This window comes from Leopardus geoffroyi, chromosome C3, assembly GCF_018350155.1.
Source record: "Leopardus geoffroyi isolate Oge1 chromosome C3, O.geoffroyi_Oge1_pat1.0, whole genome shotgun sequence".
Classification (NCBI taxonomy): domain Eukaryota; kingdom Metazoa; phylum Chordata; class Mammalia; order Carnivora; family Felidae; genus Leopardus; species Leopardus geoffroyi.
The window spans coordinates 2120235-2144021 of NC_059338.1; the positions used below are offsets into that span (position 1 = coordinate 2120235).

Genomic DNA, 23787 nt, shown 5'->3' on the forward strand with positions numbered 1-23787 from the left:
TTCAACATTCAGGAGTCTTTATTAGATCTGAGACGGGACCGCCATCTCAGAGGACTCTCAGCTCGGACGCCACAGGAACTGGGATGGACCAGGGTGGACAGCGGTGGCCACGGGAGCAAGGGTGGGACGAAGTCCTCTCCCGGGTAGCTCCGAGTGTAACGGGCAGCCCAGGCTGGAGCTGGGGTCTTGCCACTTCGATCAATCCAGGAGGGCTTCTCAGAGGGAACCCATGCCAGCTGGGTGCAATAAGTCCTTCTTTTCGGTCTGAAAAGAAAAAAATGGCAAGAGTGAAAAAGGTTCTCTTTGGATGGAGACCTTGGCAGGAAGCAGAGGACAGAGTTCCAGCGAGAGTGTCCAGCGGCCCTCGGGGCTCCCCTCCACCAGAAAGGCAGGGGGCTGGGGAGGGCTGAGATTGGGCATGTCTTCCAGGAGCTCTGCCCAAGGCCATGGCAGGGTGAGGGACTCAGGTCCCCAGCAGGGGAGAGGTAAAGGCCCAAGGGACTCGGCACCAGGTGGGGAACATGCTTCCGTTGGCCAAGGACAAACCTGGGAAGGTTTGGGTGACTTCTGCAGCAACCGTGGCCTCTTCTCCAGCCCCGTCTTCACCCCCAAAGACGGCCGCCGTAGCATCCTGCGGCTGCCCACCCGCCGCGGGCTCCCTGCCCACGGGCTCCGCCCCGCAGTCACTCGGTGTGTTAGGAGGTGTTCTACTGGAGCCACGGGGAGGGGCGCAGCCTGTGCGGGGGACCCACCAGGCCCCATCTGAAGCCCAACTTACCAGCCCCGCGACGCGGGGTGACCCACACATCCTTCGTGGGGCCCTGACTGCAGCTTTGCCAAGTGGGGGACAGAAGCACTCCAGGCCCGGCAGCAGATTGACAGAGAAGACGGCTGCGGGAGGGCTCGCGTGAGCAAGTGGGTGTGGAGCCGAGGTCAGCCCCTTCCTTCCTGGGGTGGGGGAGACCGAGGAGCCTCAGCACCTAGGAATGAACAGGACGAGCAGGGGCCACACAGAAATCTGCGTTAGGGGCACAACCGTGGCCACGGCCTCCCTCCCCTGCCCCGGCCGGAGTCAGGAGCCAGCAGCTTCGGGAGCCCCTGAGGTTCAACCCATCTGACTTCTCCAAGGGCTTTAAAATCTGAAAAGAGAATCTCTGGAAGAGGAGGGGGGTCCGAGCCCCCGCGCTGCCCAGCTCCGCTCAGACCAGAAGGCCCAGCCTTACGTCCCTGCCCGCCCTCCCTCCATTCTCGCTCCCACCCCTGCCCCTAAACACGGTCTTTACAGGCCCCCGACCTTGACTGGGGCGGTACCGTGGAGGGGTGTGGATGGGGTCTGTCTCACCCATTGTACTGGTAGCTCCCCAAAGGGAAAGACTTGTCTCCCTCGAACTTGGGCTCCTCGAGGCCTCCCACTTCCCCTGGCGCTCGTCCTGACCCGGGCTGGCTCCCAGAGGCCCTGACGGGAGCCCCACGAGCCCCACGAGCCCCAGGCTGGCTAGATTTGGGGGACAACAGAAGAGAAGGTGCGTGTGGGGGCCTGGGGAGGGGTGGTGGGTGAAGCTCAGAGCAGGCCCTCCCCCGCAGCGGGGGAGGAGGAGTCCAGACGGAGCAGGGTCTGTCGGCTCCGCCCTCCCAGCCCAGACGCGGACAGCCAGCATCTCCTAGCAACAGTACAGTAGCAGGGGGCTGGGAAGGGGGGCTGGGAAAGCGGGGCGGGGAAACAATGATATCATAAATTATCCCCAGCCCCTCCCTGCCAGCCCACCCTGCCTCAGTTGAGAATGGCCTCCTTTCTCTCCCCACCTGCCCCTCATTGGAGATTCCCTCAGCAAAGCTGGCCCCTGCTCAGTTGCCCCTTCGAGATGCCCCTCTAGGTCAAGGTGACCATTCTCTGCCTTGTGCTGGAGCTCCAGAGGGAGGGAATTCTCACCATCTCAGGATCTCTCAGGGACCCTGTTGGAACCTCCCCAGTGGCAGGAGCAGGGAGCCTGCCTTCCTAGGGGACTCCCCCCTGCTGAGGGCCTGAGAGACTAGCCCTTTCCGATGGCCTCTGGTTCTGGCTTCTCTCTTTGGGTGGGGATGGGGGCAAGGAAGAGAAATTTCAAAGCGTTTTGTGACACTGACTCCCCTTCTCTCAACAAGATTTTATTCATTCATTAATTATTAGTATCATTGTTTTATTGTAAGTAGCCTCCACACCCAATGTGGGGCTTGAACTCATGACCCTGAGATCAAGAGTCGCATGCTCTACTGACTGGGCCAGCCAGGTGCCCCTCTGAACAAAAGATTGCAGACTTGTGTCCCCAAGTCCTTAAGGGGCACTCAGACCTCACCAAGGTACCCATGTGTGTTTCCCTAGGCCATCAGTTGGAGTCCACGAAGCCCAATAAAGTGACTAAAGCAGGTGACAGTCCGTTCCTTACCTCTCAAATTAGCCATGTCAAGCCCAGGGTCAGAGAACTGGTACTTCAGCAGAACAGGTCTCAGTTAGACACTGGGAAGGACCTTGCAAGACAGAATAAGCAAGATCGTGGTGTTTCCTGGTTGGAGAGAGGAAAGGTCTGTCATAGAAACAAGAAACTGGGAACCTTTGAAATTGATCACATGGATGCTTTCTCTGCCGTATTAAATAAATAACACATGGGGAGTACTTAGCATAGAGCCTGACATGTCGTTGTCCCCCATCGTGGCCATTCTTATTGGATGGCTATCAGGAGGAAGGGATACATCGCTGGAGACCTACGTCCCATCCTCCAGGAACCCCATGGGAAAATCCAGATAGGAGATAGTGCCCTGAGTACAAGATGGCAGCCAGTTGCTATGGCAACAGAAGCAGAAGGAGTCCGGTTGGCTGTGGGGGCAGCGCTGGAAAGCCAGCTGGTGCCAGATGGACAAACCCGGCAGAAGGTAGCCCTGGCCGGGTGAGGCTCATGCCCCTGTGCCCAGGGCTCTCCCTCCATATGCCAGCCTCAGCCTGGTCCTTCCCTGCAGGCCTACAGGCTCCACTGCTATCAGTGGGGGATGATGCCCAAACCATCCTTCCTCCCAGCTCTTGCTTGTACAACAAGGAATGACCGCTTTGAGACAAAAGCCCCTGTTGCTCAAAGTCTCCCTGGCCCATAGGCTGAGGGACCTCAGTAAGTCTGAATTCAGCTCACTCCTGACAATGCTGAGGAGCATAAGATCATCGGGGACTTGAGAGAGTCCTGGGCTGGGCGACAGGGCTTGGGGGGACCCCTTTGGGCTCATTCGCTGGAGCATCACGATGTCCGGCTAGCGCTCCCTCTGGAGAACGACGAGATGCGGGCTGCGGGAAGCAAGCAGGGTTAGGACACTGTGGGGGACCCTCACCCCACCCTCACTCTTCCCGGGGCTGCTAGACGGTGTCTACACCGGCCCTAAGGGGAAGCTCTTCCTGAGGAGGATGGCCACCAAGACACCTGCCTGCTTGAGCCCACGAGAGCTCTGGGCAGCGCCCGGAGCCCAGCCCCACCTTCAGACAGGCCTTCATCACGGACTGAGAGTCCCTCCTGGCCCCCTCCTCCCCAGCGATCCGTGCCCTCATTTCCAAGCCACGGAAGCCCTTCCAGACTGTCCCCACCTCAGTGGCCCCTCTAACTCTGTGTCCCTCTAGAATTAGCACTGTCCACCTGTACATGGCCTCACCCTCATTCACACCGACCCAACTGATCCCTCGGAGTAACCGTGGAAGGAAGTTAGGGTCCAAAGACAGTAAGTGACTTGCCTAAGGTCACCTAGCTAGCAAGGGAGGGAAGCCAGGGTCTCCTGACCGGCCTGTCTGATTCAGAGTCGACAACCAAAACCTCCTTCTGTTGTCCGTCCTGTGGATGGAGCCCTGCTATCCAATCTGTGAGCAGCCTGCAGCCCGACGAGGTGCCCGCTGCCATTCTGCTGCTCCCGGGGCCCAAAGCCACACACTTATTACAAGGAACAGTGTGCGCAACAAGGCGTTGGGGGTGGGGCAGGGGTCTATCCACACGCTGGTTGACAGCAGGCGGCACTCAGGTCAGGCAACGAGAGAAACCTTCCCGGGGGAGGAAGAGACTGGGTGTGGAGTCCAAGGCAGCCTCGCGCCTCTTTTTGGGCCCTGGCTTCTTTCTACCTTCCCAACACAGCCCTCCCCGAGCGAGCGAGCAAGCGAGCGGGGAGCCCCCGTGCAGGAGCTGGGGAGCCCCCGTGCAGGAGCTGGGGAGCCCCGTGAAAGGGCGGAAGGGAGGCTAGAGGGGCCGGGGTGGAGGGAGTCACAGCAAGGAAGAAGGCGGGCAGCAGGACCCTGCTGCTGGGGGCCCTCGGGGCCTGACAGGACCGTGGAGAGGAGCCTGTCCTGGGAAGGTTGGGACAGGGCCTCACTGTGAGGCTCTGGCTAGGTGTCAGCTTCTCCATTTCCTTCCCAGATCTGGTGAAAGCCTGAGGCGACCCCTCAGCCCTCCCCTCCTCCAATCCCCTTCCACCCACCCCTTCGCCCCGGGAGCTAAGCCCCCTCACCTGACAAGGCCACTTCCGTGGCCACTCACAGAGAAGCCTTTGTGCAAAGGCTGGGCCTGGGGGAGGGGCGGGGGCCGGCCCCCCCCCCACTTCCCTCTCCCCCTCCCCCGGTGGCCACAGCAGCTCCTCAGATGCCTCTCCAGCCTTCCGCCACCTTCTCCAGGAAGGATCTCCCCGCCTGATAGCCCGCACCCCTTCCCGCGCACCCGTCTCCCAGGGACTTTCCAGGGCTGAGCCCCCTCTCTGCTCTTCGGTCCCCAGCGGCCCATCTCCTGTGCTGCCCCCGGGGCACCCGTGCTTCTCCCACGGAGCCCCCACTGGCCTACCCACTGTGTAAGCGGGGGCACGCATGTGGACGGTGGGGTGAGCCTGGGGGAGGGGCAGAGACTCTTCCTGGGGGGCTCCCAGGCCTCTGCTCCCTCATTTGCAGAACTAAGCAGGAGCCAGTGAAACGTCCGGCTGGGCACTGGGCTAAGCAGGCAGCTGGATGCGGTGTCCTTGTCCCTCCTGGGAGGGGCTGTGTGTGTGCTGCTCGCCGTCCAACCCCCCCTCCCCCATACACGGCATCTCTGAGGCTGTCAGCTAAGTCCAGCCCCCCTGCTGGGGCACATGAGGCTCTCTCGGTAACCAACTTCAGCCTCCGTGCCCCATCTCCTCCCAGCCCAGAGTCCCTGTGACAACAGCCCCGTCCCCTAGCCCGGCCTGCTCTTTCCTCCCTCCCCTCAGAGATCAGCTGGCCCCGCACCACCGCCCACTCCCTCACACCTTGGACTTGACCACCTCCTGCTCACCTGTCACCACTTCCATCCGACTGCCCCTTGGCCCCTCCAGGAGGCCCTCCCTGCCTGCCCGGCCCCATGCTCCCCGGAGCCCGGCTCAGGTCTTCAGGACAACGGTCCTCCCGGTGTCCCGTGGTGCCTGTCCGCCCTCCCTGCCAGACTGCTGGTTCCGCAGAGCAGCCCCGAACCCCACCTCCGCCTTCACCCAGAGGCACTCGGCACACGCCTGTTGGCGGAACAAGCCACGGAGGCAGGGGCCAAGCGAAAGGCAGGTGTGGGTGCGAGAGGCGCTGCCCGGGAGGAAGGGATGGTGCTCACGTGGCTGATGTGGAGGGGGAGGGACCCGAGGGCCTAGCAGTTTGGTGACACGGCAGGTGGAGGGGGGAGGCGGGAGCCCATGCTGAGCCAGCGAGCACCGGGACCCCGTACCGCGTCTGGGGAGTGGCCACCTTGCGGTTCGGGAGGGAGGCTGGCTTCTTCGCCACCAGGGAAGCCAAAAGCACAGGAGTGCTCCCAGCCCTCCTTGCTGCTCGGGCCTGGGTGGAACCCGAGCAGGGGCACCTCTCCAGCCTCTGCCCCAGGAGCTAAGGGCAGGAGCACACACAGAGCAGCGAGGGGACAGATCTGGAGTTCAGAGAAGCCAGAACCTGCGAAGCGGGCAGGTGTCTAGAAGTCTAGAGCCCACGATGGCTGACGCGAGAAACGTAGCAGGACCGTGGAGCCCTGGGGAGCACTCACAAATGAAGACCTGGGAGACTGAAGGAGCAGAAGTCAGGACGCATGAGCGAGGATGGAACAGGAGGGCCAAAGGCCACAGGAGGAGGCGGGACCGGGGCCAGCGGGGACTGCTCTGCAGAGGTCTCCTGGCCTGAGGTGGGGGTGGGCGGTGGGCCCTTGGCGGGGCCGTGGGTGGTCTCCAGGGTGTAGCTTCACAGGGGCCGTGGCGAGGGAAGCCAGACCGCCAGGCTGAGCAGGAAAAACCTGGAGTCCACCTCGAGGACACGACAGCCCTTCAAGGCCCCAGAGAGACCCTCGAACTGGCAGGCGGTCCTGCCTGCCCACACCTTCCCCTCCCCCCAGTTCTCACCCCACCCCCCCCCCCCAGTCTTTGCGCATCACCCGGTCCATAAGGTCCATAAGATCCTCCGTCAAGTCCTCTGACCACCGGGTGCTCATGGGGTCTGTGAGTGAACGGGAGGCCGCCCCATCAGCCCTGCTCCTGTGCCAGCCTCGCTCTCCTCTGGGGCTGCCACGCCTCATCCCTCCCGTCCGCTCTCCCCAGTTCGACTAGCAAGGAGACTCAGCCATGTTCCCGGCCAGCCAGCAAGTCCTTCCCGGGTTCCCGGGGCCTCGGCTCCCGCCACGTCCATCCACCTGCCAGAGGCCGCCATCTTAGGGGTGCCAGCTGCCTAACATGGCGGCCTCACTCGCCCTCCGCTTCCGTTCCCACAGCATTGCCTCCTACCCCTGCCTCTCTCTCTCTCTCTCTCTCTGAAGCCCGAGCCCAACAAGGTGGGGGGCCAGGCTGGGGAGCCAAGGCCGGAGGAAGCAAGACAAAAAAGGACAGAAAAGCCGGCCCCTTGGCATCTCTCTTTGGCATCTGAGTCCAGCTCAGGGAGGGACGGCAGAAGGGAAGAAAGAAAGTAGTGTGAGTTTTTATTTCTGTCCTCTTCCTGCCACCTCCCCCCCCACACACACTTTGATGAAAACAAAATCTCTCCCCTTTTCTCTCTTCTCCAACCCCCTCCCCTTTTTTTCTGGCTCCTACCATGAGCCTCCTGGAATGCAAATGAGTTGTATTATGCAAATGTATGCAAATCAGGCTTAACGAGCGGAAGGAGGGGGCAGAATGCCTAATGAGTAATGGCGGAGGGTGGCAGGAATGACCCCCCTCCTCTTCTCCCGTTCCCACAGCCTGGAGGCTGGCTGGGGGGTAGCAGGGTGTCCCTCGCTTCTGGGAAAGAGCAGAAGGTCAAGGCCCCATCACCTTAGAAGGCTGAGGATGGCCTCGGCTGTAGGTGAGGGACAGGAGAGCTTGAGGGTGGAGAGGGTTAAGTACAGGGGACTCCGGCTCCCTCGCACAACCTTCCCAGAGTCTCTGGATGCACCAGCCTCCCTGCCTGTGCGGCTCCAGTGCTGAAAGGAGGCTGATGCTCATGCATGCCAAGGCTTGTGATTCAGAAAGGAGGATTCCCAAGGGAAGATTCCCAACCAGACCCAGGTTCTTCCTGGGGGTGGGGGTGAAAGCTGTCTCTCTTTGTGCTTTGGAAGGTGGGGGCTGGGGCGGTTGCCACGGCAACATAGCATGGAACACCCACCTCCCCAACATCCAGCCCCAGAGGACCTAAGAGTTGGGGGGGGGGCATAATAGACTGACACCCCCTGATGCCCCCACCACCTGGCACTGCCAGCCGGAGATGGCGGCATCACATCCTAGCGAGAATAGCCCCTTTGTTTCTGGGCTCCCGGTGTCGGAGGAGCAGGCCTGGGCACACAGAAGGGCCTTTCCCAGGCCCCGTTCCAGTTTGCGTGGCTCTTGCTGGCCTCTGGAGACTCCTTGTGGCCATCCGCTGGCCTCTGTGCCCTGGCAGATGGCTGCCCCTTTCCCCGTGGGCTTGCCAGCCACTGCTAGGTATGCCTTCCCCTGTGCTTCTCTCTGAGGCCTCCCCTGCAAACCTCTGACAGAGAGAGCAGTTGGGCCCACCTCTTCCCGGCCTGTGTGGACACCTCACACGCCCAGACACGTGCTCTGTCCCTTTCCGTGCAAGGACAACCTGTGACCCTCCCGACCAGCATTAGGCCTGCGCACGCACGCGAGTCAGGCAGGGAGGTTCCTACAGGACACATCAGACACAGTGGGCAGGGCCGGGCTGGACTTGAGGAGGCTGCCTCTTGGCATTTCCACCACCCAGCTGAGTGACCTTGGGCATGACTCTTCCACTCTCTTGGGATCTGTAAAACGAGGGATGTAGGGCGGAGGCTCATCCTGGCTCTGCCTGACCTTACATGAGTTTAGGGTACACACTTCCCGCATCCACCTCTCATCCTTCCCACCGCTGCAACAGCACCCCACCCCCACACCGTTCAGTTCCCACTCCCCGAAGAGGACAGACCCAACTTCCTGGAGATGGAATGCCAACTGCCCTCAGCTTTTCCCTCTTCCTGAGACCCCGCAGCTGCCTGCAAACAGTCCCCACAGATTACAAAATCTAGAGACCGGGAGAAGACCCCCTCGGAAGCCTCCCAAAGGGGGCCTGCAGGCCGGCTACTCACCGCCCGGGAGCTGTCCGTGGTGCTGGACGCGGCTCTGGCCCAGGAGTGGAGGAAAGCGGGCGGGAGGGTGACGAGCACCCACCCGCCCCAGGTGAGAAGCTAAAAGGGAGAGAAGAAGCGGAAACATTGGGAAACAGTAAGCCAGGGCACAGACACCCCCGAGGAAAGTCTCTCCTCTGGGAAGATGTCCAAATTGCCAGTGCTACTTGGGGGGAGGAGGAGCCCAAGGGTCCCTGCAACTCTGAACCTCACACCCCTTCATCCCTAACGACTTAAGGGTCATAGGTTAACTCAGTCTCCATCTGGATCCTATTTGGAAATCCACAGGGAGATACAGTCATGGTTCCTGCTCTTGGGGAAGAGCTCGGGTTGAGGCAGTTGACAGGGTACCGACCTCTAAATTCCATCCTAAATTCTAAGGTTCCTACAAGGAGTTTAGAAATAAGGTTGGGAAAGACACCTTATTGTGTAGTTGAAGATACACAATCTGCTCAGTTGTATTATAACCATCAAGAGCTCGAGAGGAAAGGCAGGGAAATAGGAAAGGGCATGTGTGTGCCTGTGTATGTGTGCACAGGTGTGTGTGTGTGTGTGTGTGTGTATGTGTGTGTGTATGTGTGTGTGTGTCCCAGGGCAGAGAGGTAAGCCTACATCAGTGGTTCTTAACCCTAGCTGCACGTTAGAAACACGGAGAGAACTTTTAAATGATACCAATGTCTAGGCCTCAGTCCCAGATACTCTGATTTCATTGGCCTGGGGCTGGACCCCAACATCAGTTTTTTTTCCTAACGCTCCCCAGGTGGTTTTAGTGCATAACCAAGTTGAGAATCACTGGCTTGGAAGAAAGCACATAAGAAAAAGTACAGGGGTTAAGCCTGATGAGCTGGAAGGAGAGGGAAAGCCAGGGCCCCTGAAGAGGAAGGGAATAAGCAGGAAGGAAAGCATCTCCTGGGACCTCCTGATGGCCCCAGGCCTGATCTGGATTGGAGACCGACTAAGGCATCGAGCTTGTCTCTTTGGTGCTGTGGAAGCTCAAACCGTCCCAATGAGATGAGGCAGGGAGACGAACTGTGTCCCCATCCCAGGCCCTTGTGCAGAGACAGGGCATGGGTGCAATGACCCTGGGGGCATGCTGCTCCCCTTCACCCAGAAGGTCCCCAGGGAGGCAGTTGTAGAAGGTAAACAGCAACAATGGTCTCTTTCAGTGTCCAGATTCCAACCCTTCAGTCCAATTAGCAGACACAGCAAACAGCAATTCAGCTGCCTTCAGCCGCTGTCATAACAAACTCAGAGCAGCCTTAATGGGGGGATTAGGGCAGGAGGAGGGGGGTGTCACTCGGAGCCTTGGGAGAGCCTGGGTGGCAATGAAGGGCTCCCCTGTTTCTCCCAGCTCTCTCCCACCTGAATATGCAGCTACTCACCTTTCCCTTCTACAACCCTGCTTCTCATTTTCTTCAAAGCTCCAAGAATCGTTTTCATACTTTTGTCTACTCTTTCCCTCCAATGATTTTTAAAACATTAACCTAAATTCATCTATCCTGCAGGGAAGTTGGCACACCTGCCCCTGGATGAGCCAGCGCCATAACCCCCCATGATCTCTGAGGTCTTGATAGCAAAGGAAGGAAGGCGGAAAGGTCAATCTGTCCCCAGAGCATTAGGGTGGGAAGGTGGGGAAGAAATAAATACCAGAATATTCCAATCCCCAAACCTTGGGAATTGCAGACTTCAAGAAGGACTTCCAGACCCAGAAGAACGCAGAGGGGCCTATGCTTCTCTGGTGGGTTACTAGCCTTGGGAATTGACTTGGGGGTTGGGGTAGGGGTGGCGGCTGGGAGGCAAGAGGAGAGAAAACACCTCTTCTTAAAGTTGCTCAGTCTGTATGCTGGTAGGCAGGTCTCTATTTGGTTGGTTAATTCTACCCACTACCTAACCGGTCCTTAAATTTAACACCTGTGTTTTTTGTCACTCTGGAAACTTAATGGAATACACTTGGAGTTACAATTTACCCATGCCACATTCTCTATCTCCATAACTCAGTTTACCAGTTGTAAGTTCTCTACCAGTAGGTGGTAAGATCCGTAAAGAACAGAAAACACAATGGCCCTTCTGCCCTTGTGGACTCTAGCCTCTTAACAGGCTTCTCGAAGGCTGTTCCTTCTCCCCACGCTTCCGACACTGCCTACCCAGGTCCCCAAGAGTCCCTCCTCAACTCCGAAGCTGGAAAAGGAGGAACTTCCTCAAGTTTAAATGTCGTGAGATCCTCAGTCAAGAACATACTGAAAAGCTACCCTGTTTGCATTCTGAGATCAACCGTATGCTTTCAAATCCTTGTTCCAAACTGTGGCCTTTAACCCTTCTGTACCCTGAGAATTACTCTCTGCGCATGGATACCATAACATATTACAAGATCTCTTACATACAATTCCTTGTCTGCTCCAGGTAACAATCCTGAGCGCACATCTCCTTCTCCCCCTTATGTGAACATCCCACTGAAGCTCAGCGATATCGTAGCTGGTGAATGACACACAAAGCACAGACCCCCATTCAGTCACACAGGCTGTTTCCATTTCTGTCCCTCCCCAGGCTTGCTGATGGTGATGATGCTTACGACTGGAGAGAGACCTTGCCATGCCTCGAATTGGGGAAAAACTGACCCAGGTGAGGGTGTGAGTGATGATGTAAAACTTGAGTCAGATACTGAGGAGAAAATTGCCTTTGAACTCTGGGACTCAGAATTCAATAGGAGGGCGCTGGAATGAGGGCAGGGGACCGAAATGGGTAAAGAAACCAGCCTAGAACTTGGTTCCCAGTAGGAATGGGTGGATGTTGCAAGATCTGAAGAATAGAACTAAAAACTCGTGGACACAGACAGAAGTGGGTTGATCGCCAGAAAGAAATTTTCTAACCAGTAACCGGTGAGGCCCTTGTGAACCCCTTTCAAGCGAGGCCCCTGCACCCCCACTCCACCAGTGCTCCTAGCGGGTTCAGCTGCCATAAAGGTTGGGGGAGGCAGGCAGCAGGACTCAGTGGTGTCACGGCGACGTCTGCATGTCGAGGAGCCTCCCGGATCCCAGAGTGTCTGTTCCTCCGGTGGACTTAAACCTAGGTGCAGCCAGGCATCCGTGATCCGACAGCCCAGCCTCCTGCCCACGGGGGTCGCACACACCCAGCCTCACAGCAGTTACTGAATTTGTCACCCTCATGAGCAGACACAGCCCCCGGCACAGCCGCCCACCCCTCTCCCGAAGCCCTGCCCACACACCCACGCGCACCACCACATGTACGAGTAAGGCGGGCAGCACGCGCTCACCCCCACGTCCCTCCCGGCCTCCGTCCCCTCTCCCCGGAGATCCTGGTTCTGCAGGGTGTAAGCCCTCCACCCGCCAGCTTCCTCAGGCCTCCCGTCCTCGTCCTCCTTCGGAGACCCTGTGGTCAGACGGGCTAATGAGGCCCCACGATAACAATATAAACCCACTGTGGTTAGAAGTTGGAAGTCTTGTGCGCATGAGTCTCAGCAGATCCAAATACGCATTTCCAACCAGCTGCAAGAAGTGTTTAAAAAAAAAAAAAGCACCTGTCTTTCTCGTGCTTCACCTTCCTCCTCTTCCTCCTTCCCCTCCTCCCCCGTCACCACCAGGCCCGAGGCTCTCTCCTTTCTCCTCTCTCCCGGGCCTTCCCTTTCCCTGCCGCGCTAATCCCCTCTCTTCTGATACATCCCCACCTTACCTTCCAGTCCTTCCCCTGGGGTTTGAAACTACGGAGCGACATTAGCAATGCACGGGGGTCTATGGTTCCTCATCTGTAAAATGGGGTTAGTGACAGCTACCTTACGGGCATCTGAGGATCCAAGAGAGGCTCGTAGACGGAGGCTGTTACCGGGAGGTGTGGTGTGGTGTTAGGGACTCCCGGTCCCTGCCTGAACCCGCTCTCTTCTCCCTAATCCTGTCTCCACTGCCCCCCTCCGAAAACACCAAATTCCAAACAGCTGAAAAAGGGAGAGGCGAGAGGCGGTTCATCTCTCCTTCCTCCAGATCTCTGAAGGGAGGAAACGGGTGCCCCAGGCTCTCTGAAGCCTGACTGTTTCCGTTCGGATTCCCCAATATTTCTCCCACATAATATGTAATTGAATCATAATCTCCTAGCTGTAAAATCGTTTCCTGGAGGAAGCTGTAAATCTACACCAGCAACTGGACAGTACAAGGTCATTTTGTCCAGTTGTCCCGCGTTCTGGAAGGCCAGGTGGTGGGGGGTGGAACGGGGAGATAAAAGCAGCAAGGCCACTTCTAGTTTTGTTTCGTTCACTTTTGTTCTACCAAGTCACTCTGGACCACTCTCCTCTCGGCTGCACCCAAACACTTTTGCTTAAAATATTTAGGTCAGGCCAGATAAATGGATCCTTTTAGGAAAGGCCCTGATTAATCTCTCTAATTCTTTGCTTTCTCTGGGCAGCATAAATACTAAGCTACAAATTCCTTTGTGTTCGAGCTCCTCCAGGCTATGTACTCTTGGAGATGATTTCTAAGAGCCAGGATGGCGTGGGAAGCTGGGGTGTCCTGAAAGACCCCAACTCAAGCCATTTGGTCAGTGAAGACAATGCTGGCACGAGAAGCTTTTCAAGACACCAGACTCAGGTCCTGGGTGGGAAGGAGTAACGAATACGGAAGCGAGGAGGCTGAGACACAGCGAGCACCCCACCGGCCCAGAACCCAGGCTGTACCTCCCGTTCAACCTCCCCTGGTCTCCACCTCGCCATTCTCAGCTCCCAGCCCAGCTGGGTAGACCTATGTGGCTTCAAGGAACCGATTTAAAGAAAGACCCTGCTCTTTCCTTTTCTCCTTGGGGGGGGGGGCGCTCCCCCAAAGCTCCCACCCCAGCAAGAGCTGTGGATAAGCCAGCGCCCCCGGGACAGGCCCGGGCCCGGAGCCTGAGGCACTGTCCCAAATAACCCTGCAACCAGATTTCAACAGATCCCTCCCTTGGAGCGGCTTCCCCCCTCCCCTCACCACCCCCCCCCCCACCCCGCACTGACCCACTCCGCAGACGGCTGGCCGGGGGTGGGGGGGGGGACGCCCCATCCTGAGTAACCACCCCGCCCCTTTCTCGCCTCCCCCCCCCCCTCCCAGAGCACCCGGCTAACGTGAGATCGCGCGGCGCCTCTGCGCCGCCCGGGGTTGGGGTGCGGTCTTGAGGCCCGCGGGCCACCGGTTCCTCCTCTCGCCCGCGCGGCCCGGGGGTCCTCGCGCCCCCAGCCCCTCGTTTAGCCCGCCCCCCGCCCGTCCGTGCGGCCAGCTTTCCCGGGGCCCTCTGCGCAGTGTATGGGGTTATTTTTACTTTCGGTTATCTAGCTTTATGAAGACTCCACACCACTCATACAGCTAGATAACCAAAGATAACAACCAACCCCGCCTCCTGGCTGCTGCCGCTGCCTCTTCCACGCAGCCTCCCGGCCGCCGCCGCCGCCGCCCCCGCCCCCGGACGCCCGCCGGTGGAGGTGGGAGAGGGCACAGGGTTGGACGAGGGGGCGGAGAGAGAAACGGAGCCCAAGACGGAAAGGGACCCGGAGTACAGGACACAGGCACCACGGACACCGAAAAGGGCGTGGGAAGGACGCGGCGCCGGCGGCGTGGAGGCCCAGGGATCGCCCCCGGACCCGAGATGCTTCGAACGCCCGGTTTCCCCAGCCGAGCCAGAAGCGCGAGTTCGGCGGGTCCTTCCGCACGAAGAGGGACTCGCGGGCTTTCGCGCCACCCGGGAAGACCGCAGGGACCGCGGCGGAGGCCTCGGCCAGCCCACGGGGTCCCCGCCGCCCTCCCTTGGAGGCTGCGGGGCGCGCCCCACAGCCCAAGCCTCTGCGTGGGAGCCGCGGGGACCCCCAGCTCGCCAAGGGCTGGAACCCCGCTGCCCGCTGAAACGAGGGGGGGGGGCGAGCAGCGAATCATGGGGGAAGCCCCGGCAGCGTCCCGGCAGGGAACAGGAAATCCCGGCAACCGGGAGGGAGGCAGGCTGGTGCGGGGTGAGCGCCCCCAGAGCCTCCCAAGCGCGCCTCGGGGAGAGAAGAAAAGGGCAGAGACCCCACCCGGGAGGGGTTCCGGGAGAGCACCCACGAGATGGGGCAGGCGGTGCAGGTGAGCGAGCCCCAGGCCCCACCGCACCCTCCCCCCCCCCCCCCGAGAAATGGCTTTGTACAAAGAGGTCCACAAAGCCCCCAAGGCTGTGAAAATGGCCGGGGGCCCGAGGCGGGAGGTGCCCCTGGGGCTTGGCGGGGATTCCGATCGAGAACGGGAATCGTCACGGAGGTCCCGGCGGGCAGCCCGGAGGAGGGTGTGGGGCTCGGCCGGCCCCTCGGGGCGGGCGCGCCGGCACGCTGGACGCTGGCGCTCGCCCACCTGCGGCCCCGAGCCGGCCAGGCCACTTACATGGAGCCCAGGGCGCCCATCGAGCTCTCCCGCGCCGTCCTCCCGGCGCGTTCCCGCCACGGAGACCCGCGGCCCGGGTCCGGGGCGCCAGGGCTCATCGGGCGCGGGGTGCAGGCTCCCGCGGGTCTCAGCCTCCGCCGAGCCGCGGCCAGCGCGGCCGGGCGGGCCTCGCCTCCCCAGCTCCCGCCTCCTCGGCGGCCGCTGCTCTGGCCCGGGCGCGCTCCGGCTCCGGACTTTTCATTCATCCTTTCACGCTCCCTCCCCAGGCCAGCCTCCGATTGGCTCCGCCACGTCTGACGTCACCACCTCGTCTCCCCGCCGGCCCCGCCCCTCCCCTGCCTTGGAAGAGCTGGAGCGCGCAATTGGGGCGCCCCTCCCCCCCAGAACGGGGTTGGGGAGGAACTACTACCTCTGTGTGCGGATTCCCAGCCTCCTGCGGCCTCACCCACCCCGAGACCCGCCTGCCATCTCCCATCCGCTGCCATTTGGGGTTTTGATCTCAATCCTCCCTCTTTCTGGAGGTCCTACATTTTCCACTTGGGCCCCAGACACGTTGCACCAGGTCTGGGGGTGGGGGTGGGGGCAGAGACGGGAAAAGAGATCGTCGAAATATCAAAAAAACCCAGATAACTGGACATTCTACCCCCACCTGCCGCCTCCGCTCAGGATATCCTTTGTGCTTGTGTTCTGATCCCTTCCAGACTGGGATCCTAACCTTTCAGGACGGGCGGAAACCTGTCTTGTTGGTTCTCAACCCCAAACAGGGAGGGAGAGATTCTGGAAGTCAGTCTGAGCGAGACAGGGCCTCCCTCTTTGCTGTGCGGGGACGGGCATCTCTCGGAACCTGCTCGCTGCACCAAGGTTCCAGGTGGAGGAGGCTGGAGGGTCCCAGCTGGCATTAACCCGGGCAGCATCCACAGATCTGACCCAGCCACGGAGGCCCTTGCCACCGCCTTCTCTCCCTTGCCCTTCCTGGTGCGCCTCCAACGCGAGCCCTGCGCCCCCACCTCCGCTCCAGCTCCGGGTGTCTGGAGAGCTGGGGTTTGAAGTTCCGGGCTTCCCTGACCCGGCTCCCCATCTGGCCCAGAGAATCAGAAAACGCAGCGTCCCAACCCGGGGCAGCTCGCGTCTCCCCGCAGGGGGAGTCCGGATTCTCCCTGCCTGGCGGAGCTCTCTGGGAGAGCTGCGGGGCCCTAGCTGAGTCGCGTTGGTCCTCGGCTCTGCGAACTCCCTTCTGGAGTTGTCACGCCCCTCAACCACGTTACTCTCGGTCCCTTTGCTAAAAACTCCTACGATTTACATACCTAGAGCCTGTGTGTGTCTGCTTGGTAAGGGCCGATCCCTATCACCTGCCGTCCTTGAACGCTATGCCAACAGAGGAGTGCTCCAGGGGACCTGGGGTCTCCCCAGCAGGCCCAGCCAGACTGTTTTATCCACTCCAGGGCCTCGCCTGTCTGCACAGTCTAGGACAAAGCCGAGCCTGAACACTATTCGCCTTGGTTAGATGCAAGCCAGTGGCCAATGGGTTTCATTTTATGCACCCCTCAAAGGTTGGAGAATGTCTGAATAACCACTACATTATTGTGAGGTGGGGGACATTTCGAAATAGGATAAAGGCCAGGGGCCTGAGTTTCCCTACCCAAGCGGCAGTATGGGGCTGAAGCAGACAGCCTGATTTCCCCAGGTCTCGGGACTGTGCTTGGCACAGCTTTTTTTTTCCCCCTCTGTCAGCCTCCAGAGGGTCTCAGGACCCTTACCTAAGGGAAAGGCTTTCTAGAAGCTTCCACAGCATCAATTCTTTACCCTCTCAGAACTGGGAGCACAGCAGCCAACAGTGGGGAAAGAAGAAAAGAGATCAAGTGCCCACTGCCTGCTTTCTTTCTGCCTGCCCCTCCCAGGTGCCCCTCGAACTCAAAATGGAGCATGGGGGGGGGCGTGCACTGGGGTGTCTGTTGCCCCAGTTCAGTTGCAGAAAAGTGGAACCTTCCCCAAACACTCACAGATAAACCTACCCTGCTGGCGTGCTGCTAGATGCACTCCTTAAACGCACCCTCCAAAACAGGCCCCAGAGAAACTATAGGCCCCTCCAGCCTTCCAGCTTCCCACCTACAGACCTCCCCCAATATTTCTAGGTACACGACCTCACACCCCCTTATAAGATACCCAATACCCTCCAGACGTTCCAGTAACCCTAAATAGGGCCTACACTTCGCACACGCACACCAGCTTCCCTTACAGATATTTCCGCATTTGCCCCCACCCTCCCCGCAAGGTCCCTTAAAAGCACCTTAGGCGAACTTTCTCGGCCTCCCAGCCCCCTCGCCCAGTGCCTGCGAGGCCGAGGCCGGGCGGCAGGTGGGAAAGAGCTGGCTCTCCCGCTAGCCAACAGGCTCTGCTCCGTTCTCTTCTGTCACCAATGCCAGCGGGGCCCCTCCCCTCCGTGGGCCCAGGCTTAGCCCCACCCCCACCCCCTTACCCCAGAGCCACCCAGCAGCGCTGTGAGCTCGGAGTGGGGATCGCATGAACCTTCCTTCTCTTTCAGCCACTGCTATAATTTTGTGGGGGTAGGGGAGGTAGACACAGAAAGGTTTCTTTGCCCCATGGAGAGCCCCCACCCCCACCCCTATTGGCCAACATCAGACTCAGCTGGGCCTTCTGAAAAACAGGTCTGGGAAGAAATGGGTGCATTTCCCAATCTCCCCCAAATAGCTAGATAAAGAGCTAGGTCCTCTGCCTCTTGCCGTGGGTTCTACAGAAGCACCTCAACCCCGACAGCGTCCACATTTAAGGAGTCCCCCACAAAAGAAAATGGAGACTAGTTTAAGTCGGAATCACCCTATCTGTCCAGATTCCGGATGGAGCAACGTTCTGTTCGGTTTTGTGTGGGCAGACTCGAACTCCCAGGGCTCCCCTCAGGGGTGGCCGCGAGTGGGGTCCCCTCGGGGCTCATTCCCAGGGGCACGGGGCTGTAAGCCTTGAGGGAAGCAGAGACACCCCCCCCACACACCTCCACTGGCACCTTAGCCGGGCTTGGTTTGCACAACCAGCGCCCGCATTCCAGCATTCCAAGAAAGGAAACTACTTGAAGGGGAGCAGAGGAGACCGCCCTCTGGGACAGAGGCGACGTCACAGCCATTCATTGGGGTCTCGGGGGGGGGGGGGGTCTGACACCGGGTGGGCGCCCAGGAGTGACAGCCTGCACCTGTGGGTGCGCCTGCCAGTCCGGGTTTGCTCTCACGCGCTGTGGGTGGAGAGGGAGGGTGTTGCCAAAATGCGTGTCCCGAGTGGGATCCGCGTGGGAGGGGAGGGGTGGGGCCACCTCGCCGCCTGTGTCGGCTCCTCTGGCCGCAGGGGACCCTTCCGCCATCTCCGACCGGAGGCAGCAGGCCTGAGGGGGGCGGCCGCTAGAGCAAGAGGGGGCCTGAGGTCCCCTGTCGCTTGGCCTGTCAGCCTCAGTGTCCCCAAAAAGGCCTCCACCCGAGCCCACAGCACTCTCCACTGCAGTCGCTGTTCTAGAGGCATGGCCTGCAGACCCCACCCCCGTCCTTCCAGGGAGATTCTGGGGGTGCTGCGGGGAGAGCCCCCCAAGTCCCTGGCGTTGATCTGAGTGTGGAAGTGTCTCAGTCAGCTTGGAGCCTGTCCCTTGCCAGTGCCTGCCCCACCCCCATGGCCACGGTCCCCCTCCCGATGCCCACCCATTGTCTGTGCCTGAAGAGCCCACGTAGAGAAAAACATGGCCTCAATTGTGCTCTCGGGATGCAGCTTTTGGGCAGATTTTTATACTTTGGGTCCAGAATACATTTTGGCGTGAAGCCACGCTCGTGAAATATTCAGGTAATTAAATAAAAAGCATATTTTTTCTTTGTCTCAGTCACCGGAGGAGTTTGCCTTGAGGACACAGATGGAAGCCGCGGTTGGAGGAGGTGGCTTCAGGTATTTATTTCTGCTTTTAAGTGCATCCTTATTATGAACATTGCCACCCATTATCCTTTTGCTATGGAATACTTGCCTTGCCTGTGGGATAGCGACTCGGAAAGCAAGAATTGGCAGGAAAAGAAATGCTGATGCTCTGGGGGACACCAATCCGTCTACCTCCATAAGGGCAGAGGAGGTTTGAGGGCTTGGGGACGCAATCTAGAGGATCCTGTCGCTGGGGCTGCCGCCCTTCCCTGCCCCCAAGACAGTGTTTTTCTCGTGGTGAGAGGCCAGCCTGAGAATTCCGCCGGCCTCTGTGAGGGCTGCCCCCTCCTGCCCCCGGTCCTCCCTTAAGCCCACAGGCGGTGCGCTCGCCCGCTCGCCTCCGAGCCCTATGGAGCCGGGGAGGTGAGGACAAGGGGACAGAGACGGCAGAGGGTCCAACACCCGCAAATGGCCTCCTTGAGGGGCAAAAGTGTGGGTGTGTAAGGGCGCCGTGCCTGCACACACACGCACAGAAGCCTGTGCACACGCACAGGCAAACGCCAGGGTATGTCCTCGGCCCTCCCAGCAGGAGCGTCGGATGCTCCCAGAGGCATACACCCTCACGTGCCTGCTTCCCGGATCCCGCTCAGCACAACCCACACCGCTCTCCTCTCTCACCTGTCACCAGGTACAGACATCTCCGCGCCTCCCCGGGGTCCCCCGGCCGCCGCCCTTAGGAGCCGCTGAGAGAAGGGGAAGGGCCCCCTGAATCCCCAGGGCCTCTCCTCCCTCTCGCGGAACTGGGCGCAGGGGGGCCCCTCATTCCCTCGCTCCCTCCCATCATCAAGACTCCACAGGTCTCACTGCCGTCAGAGTGGAGCAAAGTCAGAGCCCACAGCTGGAAGAGGCAGGGTGACCTGACGAGGTGGGGAGGACCAGAGGACACAGAGGCCATACAGGGCCAGCTCCCCCGCCTGCCCCTCCATTGAAAGCAAACAAATAAGATAAATACCCTAAAAGCCAAGGTGGTCGCCCACGATGACGGTGACACCGGACCGAGGCCGCTGCTTCCGGACGCCCAGCCCTGTCAAGGAGGAGAATGCGAAGGTTACGGTCCTGGAGTGGCTCCGGTTCTCTCCGTCCCCCCGTCTCCCTGCCACCCTCCCCCCTCCCATCTCTCCCTCCTCCACAGTCCTGCCCTCGTCCATCACCAGCCCTCCGGGCAGCACGGGGCGGCAGCTGGGAGAGAAAAGCCTAGATGTGCAGGAGGGCAGGGCCCTGGGCAGCCCGGGGACGCTCCAGCCCCAAGCCGCCTGGACCCCGTGTCCTCAGCCCCCACTCACAGCCTGCTGTGCCTCGGTCCAAAGCGAAGCAAGGGCCCTCGCTTGCTCGCCCGTCCCGGAGGAGGAGCCCCTCGCCCAGCCGGACACTACTCTCTCCTCCTCGCAGCCCCCTCTGCTCAGGACAGAAGGGAAGACCCGGGGGCAAGCCTCTGTTTTTCCGTCCAGATCCGACCGCATTACAAGCTGTAAAGCGCCCTGCCCTCAGGATACCGCGGGGGAGCTTTCTAGAGCTCCTATCCGCAGGAGCAGATCCAGGAGCTGGCCTCCCCTCTCCTCCTCTGCTCCCCACCCCCCCCCACCCCCCCACCCCCCTACCCCCCCCACCCCACCCCCCACCCCCCGGCTCACACACACAAGAGGTGAGAATACAAAGCAGCTTTTTCATTTCGATGTTGGGTGTGGAACCTACTCTCCCGGCCCAGTATTTTGCTCTCGGGCTGAATTTTTATTTAGGGGAATGACTTGGGTGACCCGGCTCCTAAAACACTAAGGGAAGTGTATTTGTGTGTGCGTGTGGGTGTGTGCGCGTGCATGTGTGTGTGTGGGTGTGTGTGTGGGGGGTAAGGTGGTGAATCCTTCTGCCTCAAACTCAATTCCACAACTTCCTCACCTTCTTTTTTTAATCAGGAAGATAATCTAGCTTAATGCAGAGGAAATCATAAAAAGGAAGGCTAGGGGTCAGGAGTGAGTCTTACCTCCAAGCCTGGTTTCTAGAAGGAGTGCTTGGAATGCCCCCCCTCGCTCCCAGCCTCAGCTCTGCCAGCCCACCCATGCATAAAGGGATGTTTCCTCTGAAATGATCCTCAAGCCAAAGAGGCGCCAACCCTCCAGCTTTGCAGACCCCCTGGAAGATGGACACAGACACAGCTGGGGGCCTCCGGCTCCTTCCGCCCTCATCAGAGAGAGTCGTGGGGTCCCTGTGTGTGCCTCTCCCTGCTGAGCCCTGCCCTGCACCCCACCCCACCCCCAAAACATACACACAGTGCCCAGGGAAACACGGTGACAAGGTCTGTGCTCGGGGGGTCATGGAGCGTGTGTATGTTCGGTGACCCACAGCCTCGGCTTCTCCCAGAAATCTGGCCTCTGGGGGACCAGAAGTGGTCTGGGGGCCTCCCGCCCCCACTGCCCCACAGTGGTCCCAGCCTGCCCCCTGGAAGCCCCGTGCAGGTGGGGACACCAGTGCCTTCTGTCTACATCCCCTGGCCCTTCTGAAAAAACAAGAGATTAAGGACGGCATCAGATGGGCAGGGGAGGGGATGGGGAGGGCTGTTACCCCTTCCTTCCCCAAAGCTCGGGGCCCCAACACCTCACTTGCCTTTCAGCTCCCCTCAGCCCCTTTCCCACCTGCCAGCTCTTGGGAAAAGCGGGGACGAAGGGGGAATTGAATTAATCTAAATCCTACAAAATGCTCTTGGATTTTTTTCCTAATTCTGGTCTCCCCCTGTGTGGGAACGTGGCTCCTTTTCCCCCTCGTGCCCCCAGCCCCTCAGACTTTGTCCTTTCCTAAGAGCCGAGGTCTGTAGGGCGGAGAGGCCCAGAGCCAGGAAAGGAAAGGTCAGGAGTCCAGATACAGAACCATTTTCTCTTCCCTCCCATCCGCACTCCGCTCCCCTCCCGCCCCTCCTCTGGTACCAGCATTAAGATGTTGGCCGTCTGCTGGAGAGAGGGAGGGGCAGATTAATGGGATCAGTAGCACCGTGACCCTAAAGCTCCCCTGAATCCCATTGACAAACTTGGTGAGCTGTCTCGCGGTCGCCCGGGGCGAGCGGAAGGAGGGCCCCCCCCCCAACCCCAGGCTCTGGAGGCGGGGCAGGGCCGCTGCCTCGGCTCGCTGCCCTGGGCGCCCCGGACCCAAGAGGGGAGACCCCGCTCTGCCAACCACCCCTGCACGCGCCCGCCCCACCCCTTCTGGTCCCCCCCTTAAATCTTTTATCAGCCTCTCCTTTCTCTGATGATCGCGCCCGCCTCCATCAGCCATTGGGCCAGGTGGGGCGCCCCGACTGATTTCAGGGGATCCCATCCCACCCCAGCCCGCATGGCCGAGGCAGCAAGGACCCTCTCCCATGGCCACTCACCCGGCTTCTGGGAGGAGGAGAGGCGGCTCGGTGGCCCCTGCCGCCCGCCCGACTGCCTCTCTCGCGGCTCCCAGCCTCCCGTGGCGCGGGGGTGCGGCCCGGTGACGGTGACGTAGCATCGGTCCGTCCATTCAGGAATTCCGCTCGCCTCGCTCTTTCTTTCTCCCGCTGCTCTCCCTGGAAGGCAGCAAAGAGGGGGTGCTGCCCCTGTCTGGAGACACCACGGCCACCGAAATGACAGCCCGCCCGGAGGGCGCCCCCTCCTCTCCGGCTCCCATGCCTGTGTGGGAAGGGGTCTTTGTCACTCGCCTGTCCCCACCTCCTCCCGCCGCCTTTTCTAACCTGAGGCAGGAAGAAGGGGCGAGGGAAGCTATTGTTCCTCCCGGCCACCCTCATCCCCAGAGGAAGAGAGAGACAGGCTGGGACAGGAGCGCGCGGTCCCCAGTCTCCCGCCAGGTCGAACTGACCTCCGGACTCGGGAGCGTCCCGGGTTGGGGGGTGAGGAGTGACGGCAGAAGGACACTTTGCCGTTTCAGGGTGTCCCCCGACCCCCGTCTCTGTCAGCTGGACGAATCACAAGTCCACATCTTAGTTGTGAAGGACAAAGTGACACTTGGGGGCTGAGGGAGGGGGAGCAGGGTGGGGGGCGGCGAAGGCCAGCGCTCGGAAGTCTAGACGGGAGACGGGAGGGGTGGGACCACAGATTCAAAGTGGGAGATAAATTATCTTGTTCTCAGAGGAGGGAGAGCCACTCGAGGGCTGGTTTCCAGGGCCGGGGTCCCGATATCTGCTGGACGCGGAGGGGGGGCGCCCAGGATGGCACAATGGCCGCGTCTTCTCTGTCACCCCCACCCCGCCCCTCCCTCCCCGCCCTCCCACTCTCCCGGCCCGGCCTGGGAACTCAGTCTGAGCTCGACGTGACAGACAGCAGGCCTGCATGCTAATGAAGTTTGTCTCAAGTTCATTGTCAAAACCCCCCCTTCCCCAAGGCCCCCTCCCCTCCTCTCTCATACACAAATCTCCCTCCAACTTTTGTCCCACAGACCTGGAGGCCACTCGAGTCCCTGCCCGCTCCCCTCTCTCACCCTCCCCCACTGCTTTCAGTGTCCCCCCTGCCCACTGCCTCCCTGGGCCGGGGCGGGGGCCTCTCTCCTGCCCGGTGCCTTCCCAGCCACCTTCCGGCCTGCGTCCCTGGGCTCTGAAGGCGGGATGCCGAGGGCTCAGGTCAGAGTCCGCAGGCCCGGAGCTTCCTTCCGCACCCCGAGCAGGGAGCAGGGAGACCGAGCGGGCGGGTGGGGGAAGGCCAGACTGCCCCCCACTCCAGCCTCAGCCCCCCCTCCCCCCATTCCTCCCATTATGATTATTTTGCTCTCCCCTTGATTACATCTGCTTCACTAGCTCAGAAATAAAGATCCTTTGAGACTAATTTTGCGCCCCCAGCTCCCCACCCCTTCCCTCCTCCTTCCCTCCAGGCCTGGGCTCCCTTCAGCTCCTT

General features: G+C 60.3%; 1 protein-coding gene across 21 annotated transcripts; it reads right to left on the reverse strand.

The window, feature by feature from the left end:
• On the reverse strand, positions 1–23064 carry LOC123585877. Of its 21 annotated transcripts, XR_006706460.1 has the most exons (11): positions 22760–23064; positions 22293–22503; positions 19887–19958; positions 11869–11984; positions 8559–8657; positions 8099–8237; positions 3667–6251; positions 3159–3307; positions 2424–2540; positions 779–980; positions 1–264 (listed from the first exon to the last, which is right to left on the reverse strand). XR_006706460.1 is itself a non-coding variant. In XM_045454483.1 (10 exons), the coding sequence occupies exons 1-7, from the start codon at positions 22686–22688 to the stop codon at positions 3261–3263; spliced, it is 816 nt and encodes a 271-aa protein (XP_045310439.1). In that variant the 5' UTR covers positions 22689–22744; the 3' UTR covers positions 1–264; positions 779–980; positions 2424–2540; positions 3159–3260. The 21 variants fall into 21 exon arrangements, 3 of the variants coding, with proteins under 3 accessions (XP_045310439.1, XP_045310440.1, XP_045310438.1); XR_006706453.1 differs by lacking the exon at positions 11869–11984 and having other exon boundaries at positions 22760–23063; XR_006706454.1 differs by lacking the exon at positions 11869–11984 and having other exon boundaries at positions 22293–22572; positions 22760–23063.
• Between the last annotated feature and the right edge of the window lie 723 nt (positions 23065–23787).